Here is a 20,637-nt window from a genome sequence, read left to right as displayed (position 1 = left end):
GGACCACTGAATGCTGGAACTAGGCCAGAGAACAAACTTCTCCAAAGCTCAGTGGGCAAGACCTACTTGAACTCTGATCTGCCCTGACAGACTGTGAAAGCTGGGAGGGGTGAGGAGGGGAGGAATGAAGAACTGGGACAGAAGGAGAAGCTTTATCTCTCTATGCATGGGTATAAACACATAGAAGGAGGGAGGAATCCACACACATTTTAAGTAAGGCATTGCTGCTTAGCAAGAGTCGATGGGATTATCAGGAAGTTGTGTTTTTTCATAACCTAGAAAAATAAAGCTAAGATACAAAGGTTGAGCTGGAATCCTCCTGTTCCCCAAACTCTTAGCCTAATTACTTGAAGCTTCCAGCTTCCCAGAATGTGGCCTATTTAGAGCATCCCTGGTGAAGAGAGCTGCTTTGTTCTAAAGGGAGCCTGCCTGCTGACTGACTGGCCATGTGACCGAAAGCAAGCTACTTAATTTCGAGGTACCTCTGCCTCCCCACTAATAAAACCAAGATAGTCATTACCGATGGCAAAACCACTTTGAAATCTGCAGATGAAAAGACCTACAGGGATGAATGCAAATATGTTTCCACAGTATCTTTTTCTTTGGTTTATCATTTCCAGGACCCTCGAGCATAGGGGTTCTTAACCCCTGGGATCTGTAAGCTTATTTAAAAAAATATTTCATAGGTTCAATATGAATATATACGTAGAGCGTGTATCAAATTACATACTCTCTTGGGGTGGGGGAGGGGAGAGATGGGAAGAAAATGGGGAACTGAAAATCTTATGGAAGTGGATGTTGAAAACTAACAATAAATAAGTAAATTTAAAAAGATTTAGATAACTGTATTTCTGTTTGTAATCCCGTATACTTTATGCACCGAAAAGCAGCACTCTGAGAAGAGATGCCTCACTTTTATCGGCCTGATCGCCTAAAGGGTACAAGCAAGGTTAAGGGCCCCTGATCTGACAGGGAAAAGGAACAGAATCAACAAAGGAAGGAAAGAGGCCAGTAAACAAAACTGTTCCTGCCTCCCCGCCAGTCCTTCTTTCGTGCTAAGTGCAATACTTGTCCTTCATTACACATAGCCAGTCTGTCTGCTGGCCGGTCTACTGACACTAATTACCACAAAGTGGGACATGGACTGAGCTACTTTTGAAAATGCGACAGCTTTGCTCTTCTGGCTTTTGGGGCCCTTCCTGTTTCCTCTTGCCCTCGGCTTGTTTGCTGAGCCCCCATTCTGTAGAATGATGGGATGCGAAGGGTACTCCCTGGCATTGGAGTCTCTGCTGTGCCACTGACTAGTTGTGCTGCCCTGGCCTCAGTTTCCTCATCTGTAAAAGGGGAATGAGAATGTCTGTACTCCTCACATCACAGGACTTTGTAAATCACAACGTCAAGTAGAAGGGTAAGGGTTATTCTTTTACTTTACGAACTACTGAGGCAGCTAAATGGAGCAGTTAATAGAATTCCGGACTTGGAGTGAGGAAGTCCTGAATCCAAGTTCTACGTCTGACACGTTCTGACTGTATGACTGAACCAGTGTGTGCTAAGTCAGGAGTTGCTTTCCCTCTCAGCCTCAACTTTCTATCTGTAAAATGAGTGGATTGAACTCTATGGCCTCTGAGGTTCTTTTTTTTTGTCATTGTTCAGTCATGTTTCAGTTGTGTCCAACTTTTCGTGACCCCATTTGGAGGTTTCCTGGCAAAGAGGCTGAAGTAATTTTTGTCATTTCCTTCCTCAGCTCATTTTAGAGATGAGGAAACTAAGGCAAAAAGGGTTAAAGGACTTGCCCAGGGTCACATAGATAGTTAGTGTCTGAGGCTGTATTTGAACTCAGGTTTTCCTGACTCCAGGCCAGTTGATCTACCAACTTCAATACCTAACTGCCCTTCTGTCTCTAGATCTACGATTGTAAGTCACTTCCCCTCTGTAGGCCTCAGCCTCTTCATCTGCAAGATGATTGGGTTGGACTGCCTGGCCTCCAAGGACCTTTCTAGTTCTAAATCTACGATACCATGAAAACCAGCCATTTCTACATATTGCCCATCCTAAAAAATGGCCCAGTGTGTAATGGCAGGCAGTAAGACCTGGTGGAAAGAAGCCTGGTTTGTAATGGTCAGAAGACCTGAATGGGAATCCTGAGGCTCAGTAGCTCTAAGTATGTATGTATGTAGATGGCTCCTAACCTGTATTGGAGAGAGCCTTCATTTTTCTCCAGGTTTTGACTCCAGGTCTGAAGCACCAGCTGTCTGCTGGATCTCTCCACCATCCTGCCCCTTAGGGCCTCCATCTCCTCATTATCCCAAACAGAACTTGTCTTCTCTTCTTCAAAGCCATCCCTTTTCTGAACTTCCCTCTTTCTGGAGAGGGCACTGCCATCCTCCAGGGCACCCAGGCTCCCCACCTGAGTCACCCTTGACTTGGCATGCTCCTTTCCCCCTCTCCCCAGTCATGCAATTCCCAAACCTTGTTAACTTTACCTCCCCAGAATACCTCACACCTGTCTTCTCTTCATTCACACAGCTCATGCCTCATCACCTGTACTATTATGAGAGTCTCCTAATGAGTCCTAATGGCTCTCCCCTTCTAGGCTATTCCCCTGCAAATGATCTTTCTAAAGTAGTCTAGCCATGTCACTCCCCTGTCCAAGGAATGCTGGGAGCTATTACATCCAGGATAAAAAACAAACTCCCCTGGAATTCATAATGTGGCACTAGCCTTTTCTTTCTGGCTTAATTCCTTTAGAGTCCAGATTTCAGCTAAACTGTCCTAGTGGTCCCCCTACACAGAATTCCTGCCCTTCACCTGTGTACTAAGGATGCCTATCCCCTAACTGGAATGCTGCCCCCTGGTCTCTGCCTCTTGGAAACCCAAGCTTGCCTCAGAGCTCAGCTCCAATGGCACTTCTACCAACAGGCCTGCCATGATTCCCGCCCCCCACCCCCCGGGATGTAAAGGCCCCCTCCCATCATTCTGTATCTCTCTTATATCGACAGTCTCCCTAAAGAAAGTTAAAGTTCCTTGAGCAGAGGGACTGTTCCACTTTTGTCTTTGTATTTCCGTTGACCTCCTCTAAGTACCTGGCACAGAGCAGGCACCTAATAGGTGCTTGTCCATGTTTTTACATGATCCAGGACAAGTAATTTTGTTTTTTGGGACAGCAGTTTCTAGATGCATCTGTTGTTGTTTAGTCATTTTCAGTCCTGTGCAACTCTTCGTGACCCCATTGGGGGTTTTCTTGGCAAAATTATTGGAGTGGTTGGCCATTTCCTTCTCCATATCCTTCCAGAGGAAACTGAGACAAACAGGGTTAAGGCACTTGCCCAGGGTCACACAGGTATTAAATGTCTGAGGTTGGATCTGAACTCCCGAAGATGAGTCTTCCTGACTCCAGGCCTGGAGATCTGTCTCCTTGGCCATGTGGCTGCATGGGCCTCATCTGTAGAATGGGGGAAATAATAGTAATGGAGTCATTGTGAATATACTTTCAAAATGGTAGAGCACCATGGAAGTGTTAGTTCATATTTTTAGTGGAATAGGGCCAGCTTGGTGTATCCTGGGCTGGAGTCAGGAAGAGGTAGTTTCAAATCTGGTCCTGACTTTAGGTCCCTGGATCTGAATGCCAGATATGCCACATGTGACCTCAGGCAAGGCATGTAACCTCTTTAGGCCTCAGTGTCCACATCTGTAAGATGAGGAGGAGTTAGAATAGGTGACCTTTAAATCCTATTATCTTCCTCTGAGCTATGATCTGTCAGTATCTGGAATCAAGAGACCTGGATCCAAATCCCAAAGAGGTTACTTGTGGCATGGTGGATAGAACAGCCAGATGATCCAGCAGACTGCTACAGTTATTACTGAAAAGGACACTGGGTATAGAAGCAGAACAGAGCAAGGTCTGAATCCGGCCTTCTGACACTCACTAGCTCTATGACCCTGGGGCAGTCCCTTGGCCTGTGTTTCAGGCAAGTCCCTAATACTTCTCGGCTGAGCCCACTGAATCAGGAAAGGGAGTGTCCCCTGTGGAGGCTGTAGATTCCTTCTGCCCTTCTGGGAATGTTAGTGGAAAGAAGCCCTGACACCCATGACTCCTTCATAGGTGTTCAGGTCCAGCAGGTATTACCTGCATTGTAGAGATGAGGAAATGAGGCCCAGAGAGTGTCCTCCCCTACAATCAATCAAACTGGAAATGTCCAAGGTAGGATATGAACTCAGCTCTCTCTTGCCTCAAGTCTCCCCGCCCCTCCCCCTGGCACCATGACTACCTGGAAGATGGGAAGAGCTTGTGAAGTCAGGTTTTTGGACTCCAAAATTCTGCCTAATAACAGCCCATAGGATTGACCCTCCTAATTTTACAGATGAGTCACCTGAGGCCAGAAGGTAAAGTGAGCTGCCTGAAAGGCTCCACAGTGAGTGGCAGACCTAGGCACCCAGTTCCTCTGCCTCTACCCTGCTGCTGATCTTTTCTCCAGGTTTCTCTCTCCCAGGGTGGGGCCCCAGCAAGGGGTCCCTACTGTTCTGTAACACAATTGTTATTTTGCTCCCCTCAACCCCAATCCCCCATTGCTTTTCCCAGAACAAGGCAAACTATATTTACTAAACTGACCACTGGGACCATCCTCCCCAGTGCTCTACATCACCATGATGGAAGTGAAAGTACAGTTGTTGTTGGGCAGAGGGGGAGGGGCATCGTAGCTCCGTTCGGATGGGCCTTTAACCCACCCCTTTCTGTAAGTAAAACAGGAGCTTTGTGTGCCCTGAGATAGCAGTGTCTTCCAAGTGAAGCCCTATAGGCACCAGCCTTCCTTCAGACTCAAGCCATAATACAGTGTTCCTCAGTTTGCTGATGCTGACATCACAAAACTGGAGTGTTCCCTGGTGACTGAGCTGATAGCAGCCTACAGCCCTTAGAAAACAAAAGAAAACTGAGAATGACATACAAAGAAAATCCTGTATCTGAGTTCCCTTAGCCTCCTCCACTCACTGAGAGATGAGTGTTCATGTGTGGATGCATGTATATGTGTGTGTGTGTGTGTGTGTATGCTCAGTTCCTCATCCCAAACCAGTTGGGGGCAGGAGGGTAGGCAGATCACTTTGTGGCTCTGCCCCCTTCACTGGTTAATCATCAGGGCCATTCCCATTTATACAGCACTTTAAGGATTACATGGCATTCACAAAAACCTTATGAAGCAGTGTGTACCTTGGAAACAGGGATGGAGATAGATTTGGAAGACCTGGGTTTGGACTCTAGGTTTGGGGACTTATTATTTACTGTATGTGACCTTACAAGAGTCACTTAATTTTCCTGAGGCTCAGTGTCTCCCCTGTTAGAATACAATCACCTAGTGATGGGAATTGTTTCATTTATTGTTATTATATGCCCAATACCTGGCACACAGTAGGAGCTTAATCAGTGCTTGTTGGTTAAGTCTGTTTCAGCTTTAAATCTAATACAACCCAGATCTTTCTGTCTTCATCTCACAGATGACAAAACTAAGGCTAAGAGACTGGTAATAAAAATACTAATATTTATACAGTGCTTTCTTACTATATGCTAGGTACAGGGCTAAGTACTTTACAAATATTATCTTGTGTGATCCTCACAACAACCTACAGTCACAGACAGAACTCCTAAGTGTCAGAGCATCTATATGAACCAAAGGAATTCCAGGTGTAACACAGCTGATGAGGGAGTGGTCAGCTCTGCTTAGTTCTCCGAGGAGGGGGGACCCATGGCCTCCTGAGGCCACCTGTCCCATTCTGGGAAAGTCCTCATTGTCGGATCATTTAACATTAGAACTTTTCCTGACGCTAACCCTAAACTGACTCCAGTTAGAGCAACAACTCAACTTTCTACAGCTCTTTAAGGCTGACAAAGAGCTTCTCTCCCAATGACCTTGCAGCACAAGGGCCATTGATTATGCCCATTTTACTGATGAGGAAGCTGTCTCAAAAAAGATGTAGGGGTTTTACTACTTGTCTTTTCTGACTTCAAGCCCAGGGCTCTGAGTCTTGGCAGGCATCTTCTTCATTTTATAGATGAAGACCCAGAGGGCGCAGGCAAGGGGCTCAGGGTCGGCCGTCCGTGCTGCCTCTGGGGTGAGAAGCTCCGAGTTTGAATGATGCAATGGGCTCGGATGGCCAGGAAGGCCATGCCATGCAGCAAGCACCTGCTGCGGGCAGGGTCTCTGCTCGGCCAAAGGTTGTGCGCCCAATTTAAAATAATATCCGTAAATCGCATTTCTTAAGGTGACTTAGAAACCTCCTCGAGCAAAGATTAAAAAAATGGAAGAGAAAAGGGAAGAAACAGCCCCTGCCCTCGAGGAACCGGCCTTCTGCCCCGAAGACAGCCCGCACACGTGCGGGGAAGGCTCCGGCAGCTGCTGGCGGGCAGGGGCCGGCTCCAGGAGGGCTTGGAGCCGGGGGGCATTTGACCCGAACTGGGGGTGACACGAGGGGTCTTCACCAGGCCGGGGTGCGAGGGCAGGGGAGCCGTCGGGCGGGGCTTTGCCCGGGAAGGCCGGGCGCGGGAGGGTGCCAGCCTCAAACAGGACTCGTCCCTGGCTCTAGGGGGTTAGGGAGCCCGCGGAGCTCGCAGGAGGGCAGGGCCGCCCGGAGAGCCGCCCTCGAGGACGTCGCCTGGGCAGCCTCGTGTGCGGCAGCCGGACTGGAGCGGGCAGATGGCCGCGAGGCCCAGGTGACGTCCAGGTGAGAGCGGAGGGGCGGGGCGGAGCCACCACGTGGTTTGGCTGGCTGGGAGCCAGGAGGTTTGGAGCCCAGGTGGCTGCCCTGATAAGGTCAGGGGGTAGTTCAGGAAGTGGGGGGCCGGGGGAGATCATGAGTTCTGCCCGGGGGACGGCCCACTTGGAGTATCCCGAGTCTCGCCAGCGGCGGCCCTGGGGCTGTTGGATGGGCTGGAAGGGGACCTCGAGGAGCGCTCCAGGGAGGTCATCCTGACCGGGTTTTCCGTTCCGCCAGCCTTCGGGCCGGGAGTGAAGGGGAGGGGACGAGCGGTAGTCCGGTCCGGGCGGAGTCCGGCTCCGGTCCGGGCGGAGTCTGCGGGAGCCGGCACAGAGGGTGATCCGCACCGGGTTTTCGGGGCGGCCCGGGGCGGAGGGGCGGGGGAAGCGGAGTGCGTGGGTGTGCACGCGCGCGCGCTTCGGAGCGAGGGCGGGAGAGGCAGGGTGTGAGGGCGGGGGCGGGGCCGGGCCGGGCGGGGCGTGGCTCCAGGAGGGAAGTTGCTGAAGTTGGGTGAGCCGCCCGGGCCTGGCCGCCGCCTTCTTCTGCGCTTCCTTCTCTTTCCCCTCCGCCGTCTCGAGCGTGTCGGCGCCCGCCTCCGTCCTCGCCGCGGCCGCTCGCCGTGCATGATGGAAACACCATGGCTTCGGCGGCCCAGCTCTCCCTGACCCAGGTAACGAGGCGGGCTGCCCGGGCGCGCCCCCGCCCCCGCCCTCTCCGCGCGCCCCCGCCCTGTGCCCGCGCGCGCGCCCCCGCCGCCCGCTTCACCCCCTCGGCCCAACCGCCGGCTCCCGAGCCGAGCCGAGCGCCCTCGGCCGCGTCCAACCGTCCCGGGCCGCTGCCGGGGCTCGCGGCCGGGACGGGAGGGATGCCCACTTCGGGTGCGAGGGCGCTGGGCGGCCAGCAAACCCATCCCGTGGCAGAGGGGAAACTGAGGCAGGGGGCGGCACCCGCGTGCGGCCCCTCCTGGTGCCCCTGTGCTGCTCTCCCTTCATCCTAAGGTCATAGAGGGAGGTCATGGCGCTGGCAGGGGGCCGTCCCGGCGACTCCCCCCACGGTACGGAGTCCTGGAGACTGTTTCTGGGCGTAACGCGGGGCCTGAGTCACCCCGCTAGGCTCAGGTACACCGTAGGCGCTTCATAAATGCCGCTTGATGGGGTTCGTGCAGAGCTAATGGGCGCGTCTCGTCCTCCCCCTTAGTTGACAGATGAGGAAACTGAGCCCCTAGGCTGCCCCCGCAGCCCAGCCCCCCAGCAGCTCCCTTCCCCCACTTGCGAGCCCCCATCTCCCAGCAGTCAGAGCCACCTCAGGTTCACTCCTCTGGAAAGTGGGAGAGGCTTTTAGAGCTTTCCTTGTGCCAGGGCTGAGCCCTTCCCACCCAGCCTCCATTCCCTTGCCCCCAGAATCAGCTCCATACCCCCCAGGTCTCGTCCTTTCAGTGTCCAGCCCAGAGAAAGCCCGAAGTGCCAGGTGCTAGCCTGCCCGCCGCTGCCCTCGCCCTCCCTGAGCCCCCACTCGGAATTCCTCCCCATCCTTCCATAAAGGCAGGCAGGGATGTTCCCTTCAGGTCATGTCTTTCTCAACTTCTGATCTGGCCCTTTCCGGAGTCATCCAACCTTCGGCTGGAGATAAAGTGACCACACTTTTTGTGGGACTTGTTGGTTCCTGCTAAGGGCTGGACCTGAGATATATAGACCCAGTTGCCGGGCGGGTGGGTGAGGGGTGTTATTTGTAACTACCTGTCAGGAGATAGGAATGCCCTTGTCCTGAGCCAGTCAAGTCTCCCTCTCAGAACTGATAGGAGACTGAAGAAAGGCTTTTGCAAGGAGCCCTGGACTGGGGCAGAACCGCAGCGATCTCTTGACCAGGGTCACAGGTTGGATGTGTTTGGATAGTTCCTGAAGGATTGTTGGGGCCTTTCAGATTGTAGGGGCTGAGTTTATAAATGTCTCTTGAAGTTGAAGGACCACTGTAGCCGTGAGCTCTTTCTTTTAAAAATGCATTTGGTGCTTTAAATGTTCATTTAATAAGAATACTACTGGCAGGGTAAAGGTTTTATTTTCCAGTGGTCATTTTGAAAAGTTGTGCTCAGGATGAGATGGTAATGATTTTCATGTTTGTTGGCCACTTCTGCATTATGAACACGGTCGCACTCACTCAATCTTCTGCAGTTTTGTAGGCAGTCATATGCTATAGTAAAGTTGTCAAGGACATAGACTTGGGAAGCAGGTGCTCCCCAGCAGGTCCCCTTCGCTCTGTACCTAAAGACCCAGGCAGGTCCCACCTACTAAGGCAGGAAGGCCTCCCTCAGTCTACTTAAAGAGGAGGAGGTGCTCTCATCACTAGAAGACTGGCTCCAGCAGCTTTTTATGCCATCTACTAAATCTTGAAGGGACTGTGGAGGGAGGGAACATTCACCCTAAGAAACACCAATGCTTTGGATGACTAGCATAAATACCTCATGGGTTGTAAGGCATTTTTTTCCCCTCATCTATAAGATGAGGAGGCCATTAAACTCAGGATGTAGGATTGGAGAGCAGGGAGGGACCTAATGGATGTTCTCTAGTGCATCTTTGAGGCCTATGGAGGTTAGATGATTTGTTCATGGACTCTTGGCTAGGAGGTAGCAGTCAGGATTTGAACCCGCTCCAAATTTGGGGCTTTTCATCACTTCCCAGGGCTGCCTTTTGGACTGGTCTGGGTTGTGCTTGATTTCACTTTGGAGAGCAGGTACTTCGTTGCATCTTCCAGCTGGAGCAGGAGCTAATTTTAGGTTGTTTGGATTCTGAGATATCCAGAGAGGAGTCAGCAGACAAAACTCGTGTTCATAGACTATGGAGATGCCCCTGGATGGTCTGTCTCTAGCATCGTGTGACTGTACAATGCCTGGGTAGTTGAAAGGTTTTTGCTCCGTGAGCTACAGGAACAGTAGATAATTTGATTTAAACTCAAGGGTAGGGATGAAGTTGTCCTCATCATCTTTTCTCTCTCTGTGTCCTGCAGAGTGGCATTGAATATAATAAGCATGACATATTTCTGCAATCTCTACTTTACAAGGTCTCCGTCAGATAAGAGGTTTTTGAAGAGGGTCTTCTGGCTTCTAACTTTCTGCCTTGGTAGACATTTCTTTACGAAGAAGGATTCAGTTTGAGGGTTCTTCCTCTGGCAGTCTGCCTTGCTTCTGTTCTAGCCCCAGGAGGGGAAACAGGAGAGACTGATGGATGACTAGACAGCATGGTAGGGTGGAGCTGGAGCCCTAGACAGCTCTGGGGTCCCAGCATTCTCGTCCTCAGTCTGTCTGGAGCTGAGCTAGTTTCAGACACCTTGGTGGTGTAATGAAGGGGTTAAGGCTAGAGAGCCTCTCCCTGTCAGCTCTGCCATTCAGTGATTTGGTTCTGACCCAAGATCTTGCCAATCTAGACATCTTGGAAGAGCCCTGAAGTCGGGAAATTCCAAGTCTAGCCCTTATCAGCCATGGGTTCCTATACTGACAAGACATTTGTCTTCTCTAAACTTTAGTCTCTTCATCTGGAAAATGGGAATAGTAATAATGTCTGCATTGTCAAACCCATCAAGTGGTTTGGGGAGTCCACTGCCATCCTAGATGATTTGTTTCCTTCTGGTCATTTCTGAGCCATGATTAACATGATTAACATGTAAGCCTGTAGAAATGTGCCAAGGCCCAGTGTGGAACAGCCACTACCTGCCACCCATAGGGGTGGGGGTGGGGAAGAGCCCTCTGTCTCCAGGGATCCAGAGTCAGCCCTGGGGGGGTTGTTGTTGCTTGTCCTTCATTCTCGGAGAGGACCATGACATCAGGGAGGTGATGCTATGACTGGCTAGTGAATTGGATGTAAGTGAGGGAGGGCTGTGCAGAGTCACCAGTTCACTTTCTCCTCCAGAGCTATCTGGTCCCAGTGGTGGGGAATATCTTGGAGAGCTGGGGAATCAGGGAAGCCTCTTGGGGAGGGGATGGGAGAGAACTCAGTGAAGGTGAGGACCCTGGGCTGAGCCTGTGCAAAGGCTGGAAGGGAGGACATGGAATTTGATAGATCGAGAAGCTTGGGCAGGCCAGTGTGTTGGGAGCATCGTGTGTGAGGGGAAATCGATGTGTAATTAGCCTGGAAAGACAGGTTAGAACCAGATGGTGAAGGCTTCTAAGGCCAAACTGAGGAGGAGATCTGCCCTAGAGAGTGACTGTAACTTCTTGAGCAGAGGGTTGAGGGGGAAAGTGAAACCTGTAGAACCCACCCTGGAGTTAGTGATGGAGTCAGGAGACTTAATAGAATGATCTCTTCCCTCCCCCCTCGTTTCTGCAACAAAACTAGTCCTATTTTAACAGAATGAATGAAAGGAGTCATTATAAAAATGATCATCTAGTATTTTCCCATAACTACTCTCTTGTAGTCATTGGCTTTCCTGAGTTGGTGTTGCTTCTCTCCCCTGCTCCAAAGAGGGGTTGTTAAAAGGCTGGCCTAGCTTTTTAAATTGACTCCCAAGTGCTGTCCTGCATGCATTCCCTCAGGGCCTTGCCCATGGCTCTCATCAGTCACTGGGCACAGATGCTTTTGTGTAAAAATCCGGGGTTACCCCAGCCACATGGTAGGAGTTCTGTGAGGGCAGAGGTTGGATGCCATTAAACACTCCTAGTCAGCATGCACCCCAGACGTTGCAAAGAGGAGGCATCCGGAGGGTCTGGTGGACTCCCCATGTGGCTCGACATGTTTTCCCAGTGTTGTGGCCAGTCGTGCCAGCTCCCATTCATGTAGTGTTTTGAAGGTGGTGAGAGCCATTCCAAACCAGCTGCCTGCTGGTCCTCAGCTGACCTGGAAACTTTCCCTCCTCACCTTCACCCTCTGAAGCCGCAGGCGGCCAGGCTCCTGCCTGCTGCAGCCACTGACAACCTGAACCCATTCTAGAAGCAGTGAGGTGGCTGTGAGACCCTGGCCGAGTCACAAATAGCACCTGCCTCCCCAGATGGTTGGGAGGATCTAATGAGATAACATTTTGCTGGCTTTAAAGTGCCGTGTAAATGTGATGATTATGTTTTTTCCCTCCCTCTCAACTGGAAGTGCTCTTCATCCCTGCCCCATTCTCTGAAGTTACTTTGTATTGACTAGAGTTTATATCATGTTTACATTTCTGTTTCTCTTTTGCCCTCCTTCCCTCCCCCCCCCCCCACTGGGGGGCAGGGACTCACTCTTTTTCCATCTTTCTAAGCCCCTATACATTATACTCAATAAATACTCTTCTCAAAATCAGACTCAATGGCTGATGATTCAGGTGTCCCACGAGACTCTGTGACAGTTGGTCCATTCCCAGCTGCCCTGGGAGCTTGGAGGCTTTGGGCTGCATTAGGTGCCTCCTTCACAGGTGCAAATAGACTGAGTGCAGCCAGCCAAGGTCTCTAGGGCTTAGTAAATTACCATTTTACTTGGATCCTGGACTTTGGATCCAAAGGAGAAGGGTGGAGTAGTAATAAGAATCACGAAAATAATGGAAGCAATTACTTAGGGCTCTGGAGTTGTCAAACACTCTACTTTCAATTTTCGGTCTTCGAGAGGCAGGAGTTGTCCTCTCCATTTTATCAATCTGAAGGGAGGTTAAGTGACTTGCCTAGGATCACCCCGAGGTGGGGATTTGACCTTGACTCTCCCTGAGGCTAAGCCCTGCTGGGCCCCTTTGCTGCTACCTCTGATAAAGACCTGGAGTTCTGTTGTCTCCCTGGGGCAAGTTTGGAACCGGTAACTAATACTACCCGACACCCTTGGGCACTGTCCTTGAGAGCCCATGCACAGGGAACCTGTGTGCTTGTCTTTGATGTCTTTGAATTGAAACCCAGTATTATCTAGGTAGGTTCAAAAACCAACCACTTTGGAGCGTGGGTTGACTTTTGTTTCTGCTCCTTCATCTAGTGATGAAGACCATCTAAACTAGGCATTTAAAGAGGAAGTGCCACAGTGTTGTCTAACCTGCACTGAGGCCTCTGCTCGAATGATTTGAGGTCCATGGGATTTTAAAATGTTTCATATAAAATAGTGTCCCGAGGGCACAGTACTGCTGGGTGCTGGGGCCAGGGAAGGACCATCCTGTCTGTCCTCAAGGACCTAAGGATCCAGCAGGAGGGGATATGTATGGGACTGGGATACCAGGAGAACGACATATGGCAGCCAAGGACGGGCCGGGAAGAGTTTCTTAGGAAAATGGTAGATGGGAGATACTACTTTGTCTGGGGCAGTTTGAGAGAGCTGAGTGGAGGAAGGAGCATCTGAGTCGAGAGCCTCCAAAACTAGGAAGGCATTCTTAGTGCCTCGCTTTGAGTGGCTGCTACTGGTGTTTCTGCCACAGTGAAGGGGCTAAATAGTTGTTTGCCAAGGGTGGGTTAGTCCTGCTTTTAGAAGAAAAGGGACAGGACTCCAGAAGGCCTAGTTTTCAGAAACAGTGAATGGATCTTAATAGGAAAACAGAAGCTGGGCTTCATGGCGGGGAAAGGAGCTGAAACAGAGAAAAACGAGCTTGACCCTTGGACAGGAAGCTGGGCAGTGGACGAATGTTATCCAGAGAAGGAGCAGGACAAGGGCACTGCCCTAGCTGAAGGATGGGGCTTCCTTGGCTGAAGTGGGACCTGGAAGAGGAATGAGACTGACCGTAGGTACTGTAAGAAGCCCAGCAGCAATTAGGTGGGAGAGAAGCTTTGCAGAGACCTTTCTTCATCCCCTGCGGTCCCTTCACCAGAAATTAACTTGTATTTATTTTGTGTAGTCTTACATAATAGCTGGCTAGCACTTATATTAAAGTTTACAAAGTGCTTTAGAAATATCATCTCCTTTGATCTTCACAACAGCCCTGGGATGGAGGTAGTCATCCTTTTTTTACAGATGAGGAAACTGAGGTGCAGAGTGGGTAATTGACTTGCTGAGGGTCACACAGTAAATGCTGAGGCTGGATTTGAATTCAAGTCTTTCCTTACTCTTGGTACCATGTTCTCCTGGTTCTGCTCACTTCACTCAGCATCAGGTCATGTACATCTTTCCAGGTTTTTCTGAAATCTGCCTGCTCATCATTTCTTATGGCACAGTAGTATTCTATCACTATATCACACCTTGTTCATCCATGCCCCAGCTGATGGGCATCCCCTTGATCTTCAGTTCTTTGGGGTGGTTTGATTTTTGCTTTTACATTCCTAGCACTTAATAAAAGCTTACTGGTGGATTGATTGGGTCATTTAGTAAAAGGTCAGAGGAAGAAGAGTGGGTGAATGTTAATAATAATAAGTAACAGCAGCATTTACATAGAGCTTTAAGGTTGCAAAACTCTACTTACTTCACCCTTACGGGCCGTGGAGGTAGGTGATGTTACTGTCTCCTTTTTATAGATGAGTAAATTGGGGTAGACAAAGGTTAAGTGACTTAGCTCAGGTCACACATCTAGGGAATGTCTGAGGTGGGGCCTGAACTTGGGTCTTTGTTATTCCAGGCCCAGCTGCCTATCTGGGTGCTTAGATAAAGATGGGGAGAGTTCTGCTGTCTCCCTGGGATATGTTTCGAAGACATAATGGAGAACCTCCTAAGACTTATCGAAACAGGTGTCTACTACTCACAAATCATTCTGGGAAGAGGAACTGAAAAGTGCTGCTGAAGCCCATAAAATCTTAGTTTACAGGAAACTGAAACCAAGTGACACAGGCTCTTCTAGTGAAGGTGAGGTATATGGAAGAGACTGTTGTTTGAGGACCATGGCATCAGGGAGGTGATGCCATGACTAGCAAGTGAATTAGATTTAAGTGAGGGAGGACTGTGCAAAGCCACCACCAGTCTTACTTTCTCCTCCAAAGCCATCTGGGTCCAGTGGTAAGATAGAAATCAAGATGACTGGAGATGGGGGAGGGGGCAGTGCAGTGGGAGAGGCCAAGGTCTTTAACTTGTCTTAGTTTGACTGAGGCAACGCGCATTTGTTGTTGTGTTTGTCCTTGGTTCTTGGAGGACCATGACATCAAGATGATGACATGACTTGCAGTTCACTTTGATTTGAGAGAGCAAGGTCACCAACCTCACTCTTCTTCTGAGCCGTCTGGACCCAATGGCCTGATATCTATCAGGGCGGCTGGAGATGGCCCAGGATGCAATGTGAGACCCTGGCCCTTTCTGGCTAAGGTCTTATAGCATTCTCACTTTGAGTGAGATACACTCATTTAGTGATTTAGGCTAGGTAAGAAATGAGGCAACAAATGGCCTCTTTTACCTAGTAAAAAAAACAAAAATCAGTCTGAGAGGGGAGGACCCTCAGTGTTTCTGGCCAAAACAGAAACAGTTGCTATTTACATTCACTCTGAGCCATCCTGGCCCAAACAGTGGTCCCTGAAGGGTGATTTGGGAGGGGAACTGCTGGTTGAGGGAATGGATCTTAAAAGGGAATTTTGGACCACTGCTTAAAATCGATAGGGGATGGGCTCCTACCCAGGCCTGGAATGTCTCTAATAAAAGCTGGTGAAAATGCATTTGCCAAGTGTCCTATAAATCTAATCAAGGCAGCTAGGTGGTGCAGTGGATAGAGTACCAGTGCAGGAATCAGGAGGACCTGAGTTCAGAGCTCTCTTCAGACTCTTAACACTCACTAGCTGTGTGACCTTGGGCAAGCCACTTAACCCCAATTGCTTCATCCTGGGTCATCTCCAGTCATTCTGTTGAATATCTGGTCACTGGATTCAGATGGCTCTGGTGGAGAAGTGAGGCTGGTGACCTGCACAGCCCTCCCTCACTCAAAACAAAGTACAAGTCATGTCATTATTTCTTTGAAGGCATGGTCTTCTTCGGCAACGAAGGACAAACACACACACACATAAAACTAATCGAAAGAGCTGTACTCTCCCAAGTTAGAGATAGGTAGAACTTTCCCTCGGTGTCTCCTCCAGACTAGATAAACACCATAGAGAAGAGTTACTATATAGGAAGGAGAATTGCAGTTGAAATTCTCAGAAGTTAAAAGGGAACAAAATCCAAGAAAGAAACCATGTGTCATTACACAAGATGGCCAGAGTTTGGGCCCCAAGTGAAAGGAACAAGAGCTCCCACTGGAAGGGGGCAGCTTTGACCTCACAGCTGTCTGATGGGACTGGTGGGACAAGAGGCATCATCTGTGTGGCCTTGAGCAAGTCACTGAGCCTTCTGTTTCCTCTTGTAGGATGAGGATGTTTCAATAGTCCAACACCTGTCACAGAAAGGAGACACTTAGGAAATGGTTATTGATGCACTGACTTCCTTTCCAGCTTTAAATTTCTGATGCCTGTCCCATGGCTGAGTATGCCACATTCAGCGGAGATGGGATGGGTTAGAGTGGTGCAGGTGGGCTAGCATTTTATGGCAAAAAGGTATCCTAATGCAGAAACCCAGAAACCAGAGGGGAGATGGGGGAAGGGTGATGGAGAGCATCATTAGAGCAGACTACCTGGATAGGAAGAGGAAATAGATGAGGGGCCCAGGAAATTAATCACAAACGTGGCACAGACACATTTCTGTGGAAGCGATGGGGGATTTCTGTTATCCAGATAACTACCGAACTACTCTCTGTCTCTGTCTCTGTCTCTCTGTCTCTCTGTCTCTCTCTCTCTCTCTCTCTCTCCCCCCCCTTCCTCCTCTCCTTTCCCCCCATTCTCCCTCCCTTCTTCCTCTCCTCTTTTTTGCTTCCTCTTTTCTCATAACTTTTTGACTTACTTTAATGATAATTTCTTCCTTTAGAAGGTGGAGAACCAGAAAGCTCAAGTTCAAATGATGACTTTGCTTCTTACTAACACGAGGTAGTTGCTGGTGTGTGAATGGTAGAAACCTTGGTGTGAAGTGACCATTCCCATCTAAGAGTCATGTTAGACAAGGAGAGGAAAGCTGGGCCCCGCCTCATCTATCCCCTCCATTTGGAAAGAACAGATGTCCAGAGAAGAGCAGTGCCGGGGAAGCCAAGGAAGGAGGGGAGAGTCTAGACTCATCATAGTTCTCCTTTATGTCATGCTTTAAGGTCTGTGTGTGTATGATCTCATCTGAGAGTTTTGTATCAAGTGTTGAAGAGAAGACATTGTGGGCAGCACCAGCCTTGCCAGAGGAAGGTCAGGGAGGATGGGAATTGAGAGGAAGCAAGCTCTGGAGAGTTTTTGGCAGAGCAGGCAGATTTCTAGGGGGCTGAGGTTCTACCTTGTAGGTGCTTCACAGTGACCTGATCTGGAAACGGCTGTAAAGTGTCCCAGTCCGTGAATGTGCATGGGAAATGGCCAGGGTTCGAGGCCTTGGCTGGGATGCTTGTTTTGTGTCTGCTTCCGCTTGTGACACCCAGTAGCGATGAGCTAAGGATTTTCTCCAGAATGACTTGGAATGCTGAGCATGTGGGAGGAGGGGTCAGTCTTAGCGCTAATGGGGAACAGTTGGGCTTGTTAGCTAGATGCTCCCTCCCCAGTGACCCCGAAGCCCTTTCCTTTGTTTTCCCTTGGTTCCTTGCATACAGTACAACAATGGCCAAGCCCCATAAATTGTCTGAAGACAAACACATGTAATGTAACAAGAAATCATGGCTCTGAAGTCTGATCCACATCCAGATACCATCTTGGCCAGTCATGTCTTTCTAGGGCACATTTTCCTTGCCTGTCTCTTTCTGAGCACCTAGAAAATCTCCTAAATAATAATGGTGGTGGTAGTGATGACAGCTAGCCTTTACACAGTTCTTTAAGATTAACAGATTCTGTGCCTATGTTTCTCATTTGATTTTTACAGTGCCATGGTGTGGGGGTGGGGGGGTGGTGCTATTATTATCCCCATATTATGGATGAACACACTGAGGTACAGAGCAGTTAAGTGATTGGCCCAGGGTCACACAGCTAGTCAGTGGCTGAGTTGAGATTTGAACTTGGATCTTCCTAACTCCCAGGTCCAGTGCTCTACAGTCTTGCAGGACCCTTTCAGCTCTTGACATTCTATGATTTTCAGACCTTTAGCTGTTGACATTTGAAAGTTTAATTGATTTTGTGCACGTTTACTCCAGGAAGATGATAGGCACCCTGTTAGAACCCCTAACCAACCATGCTTCAGATTGCCTTGTTCCCCTGGAACTCCTGGTAATAATGACCAAAGCCCATATTGCTCCTTTCTCTTTTCTGGGGTGTAATAGCAGTAATAGCATGTGTCACACATACCTCACAACCTCTAACACCAGCCCTTTATCTCATGCCCATCTCAGGAGGTGCAAATTGAGGCCTTGTCTGGAGGTTTGTCAGAGCTGGGATCCGAACCCAGGCCTAGTCCTTGACCACCTCCCCCACACCCCCCCACTGCCCTCATGCCTTTGTTCTCTGAGAGACTCTCTCTCCATCTGCACTCTCCTAGGTTACCCATAGTACCTGACTCAGCCTGTGAGATTCCCATCCATGAGGTCCTTCAGACCTTCCACAGGGCATTTGCCCAACTTCCTCGGCTTTTCCTAGAGATCTATGCGTCTTTTGTGAGCATTAGGGCAGCCCTCTTTGTGTTACCTCTGACACCTTACTCTGGGCCTTGCTTTCTTTGTCTGTAAAATGGGCATAGTAATCTCTGCCATGACTTTACAGGGATGTAGTGAGGATGTGAAAAGTGAAAGTGCACCTAGTGCAATGAGTGCTGATTGAAAGTCACAAGACCTGGGTTCAGATCTTGCCTCCGCCTCTCAGTAGTGTGACTTGGGCAGGTCAACTGATCACTGTGGGCCCTCAGTTTTGTTTGGTGTGAACTCGGTGATCTCCAAGGCGCATCCAGCTGTAACAGCTTAAAATACTGTCTCTGATTTTAGTATGGAGAAGAAGCCTGTCCAGAGGCCTTCATCATTGGTATTCAGTGTGAATTTTGACTGTTGCTACAATGCTAGTTACTTCTTGTCCTTGGGTGGGGGCGGGGAGGCAAGAGGGTTTGGGGGGCAGGGAAGGGGAGTGCTTTGGTTTCTCTGCTAGGTCTGATTGGGGTGGGGTTTGAATGTGAAAGACCAGTGGGACAGACTTGGAGGTGCTTCTGCCCTGAGTCGCTGTGGCGTTTCACCCTCTGAGAGCCACTGATAGGTGCTATAAATTACAAGGACCCAGGTCCTGAGGCCTGGGTTTAACAGGCTGCCTGGAGCTTTGTACTCCAGGATCCCTTGGGCCTTCTATCACTCCTATAAGGGCAGTTCTTTGGGGTATTACTGGGTCCATTTTGCAGATGAGAGGCAAGCCATCAGGAAGCAGTTATTAAGCACTGACTGTGTACTGGGGCTACTGGGCTAAGTGCTGCATCATTAGATTTCAGGAAACTAGAGGTCACTATGAAAGTATGCACCAAATATGCTGAATTTATATCACACTTCCTTCTGACATGGGAAGTAAGCATCAAAACTTTGGAGCTTTTATAGCAACAGAAACAGTTTGAATTTACAGACCTCAGCAATCCTTTGCAACCTTTGTTGCCCTCCTCCCTTCCCTTTAATGACTGGGCTGCTTGAAGCCCTGGCTTGTTCTCTGCCTTCTGGCCTCATTTGGGCTGGTGCAGTTGTATGTAGGGTCTTGGAAGACCTGGGGGTGGGGGTGGAGATGGGGGTCTGAACCATCTGGCATTTGAATTTCCAGCCATTTCTCCAGCCTCTGCTTTGCAGCCAGATCTGGAAATGGCCATTCCCTTCTTGTGCTGGCCCCATTTCCTCCTCTTCCCTTTCTCTTCTGCCCTCAGCCTCAGCCTCTCCTCTCCCAGCTAAAGGCTTTTAGCGGCATATCCAGTTTGGATAATAAAACCCATTCTCACGTGCCCATTAAGGAAAACCTCACTGAAGCTTAGTAACAGCAGTTGGTGTGTTAATTGATTTTTTTATTGTGGTGATGAATGTTTTCAGTGTGGCAGGTTTTGTACTTATATTTTCTTGTCATTGAAAGTAAGGAACATCTTTAAGTTTCTGTTAAAAACTCACATGAATTAAAATAAATTCCTCCTAAGTTGACTGACTTTAAGGAGCAAACTATTAAAAGTTTAAAATGGAAAAAAAGAGACATGCTTCTGGGGTGAGGTAACATTTATTAACACAGGCCATTCTTTATAAAGGCTATCCAGACTGTGCAGAATGTACCATACTGGTTCAAATCTAGGCTTTTGTCCCTAAGGAATACTGAAGTTCCTGCTCAGAATCACTATATCAGAAGACTAAATTGGCAATTTGGATTTCTATTTCTTTTCATTCAAATAAAGATCCCTCATTAATCTTTCTCTTCATGGTTTTGCCGTACTTTGTAGTGATCGTAAGAAAAAGGATTGCAAAGTGTGCTTCCAAACCATTGATTGCATTGAAGCCCAGTTTGGGGGAATGGAGGAAGGGTGGCCTGAGTTTGCCCCAGTGGGGTGCTTTGGGGCATGTGGCCAGTCTGTTCACTTGGGCTGTCTGACCATCATGTTTTTCTATTGCTTGTATTTCTTACTGTGCCCCTTTCTTACCTGTCCCCAAAGAGCTAACCTTGTCATTAAGAATATAGTATTTTTTTTAAAATAAGAGAGAAAAAGCCCAGTGGAACTAAGTGTCCCCCCCACCCCCCATCAGAAAAATCTGTTGGCAAATGCAGCGTGCCACACCCTTGGACTCCCGTCTCTCCAGGCAGTGGGGAAGATGGCTTTTTAGAGCCCCTCTTGGAGGTCAGGTTGGTGATCATAAATTTGCAGCATTTGCTTTGGGTGGTTTCGTTGGTGTTACCAGTAGATTACTCTCCCCATTGATGTTGTTGGCTTGGGTTTACTTTGTGTCTGTTCAGATGATTCTTCTCGCGCTTCTCTGTATTCATTACAGTCACCAGCTGAAGCACAGCAATGTTCTACTTTATTAGTTTAGCCATATCAACTTTGTTTCCAGGTCTTTGCTACCATAGAAAGTGCTGCT

At 49.1% G+C, this 20,637-nt stretch overlaps 1 protein-coding gene across 2 annotated transcripts in view; it reads left to right on the top strand.

Annotated features, from left to right (window-relative positions):
* Positions 1–7,285: 7,285 nt before the first annotated feature.
* EPS15 (epidermal growth factor receptor pathway substrate 15) overlaps positions 7,286–20,637 on the top strand; it is a 129,110-nt gene continuing 115,758 nt past the window's right edge. For both annotated transcript variants that reach the window (XM_072649424.1, XM_072649425.1), the window contains exon 1: positions 7,286–7,414. In XM_072649424.1, coding sequence (XP_072505525.1) covers positions 7,382–7,414 — 33 coding nt within the window. In that variant the 5' untranslated portion in view covers positions 7,286–7,381. The remainder of the gene's footprint in view (positions 7,415–20,637) is intronic.

This window comes from Notamacropus eugenii, chromosome 2 (genome assembly GCF_028372415.1).
Source record: "Notamacropus eugenii isolate mMacEug1 chromosome 2, mMacEug1.pri_v2, whole genome shotgun sequence".
In the NCBI taxonomy this organism is placed as follows: domain Eukaryota; kingdom Metazoa; phylum Chordata; class Mammalia; order Diprotodontia; family Macropodidae; genus Notamacropus; species Notamacropus eugenii.
Note: the sequence above shows the minus strand (reverse complement) of the source record. Positions and strands in the feature narration are given on the sequence as shown.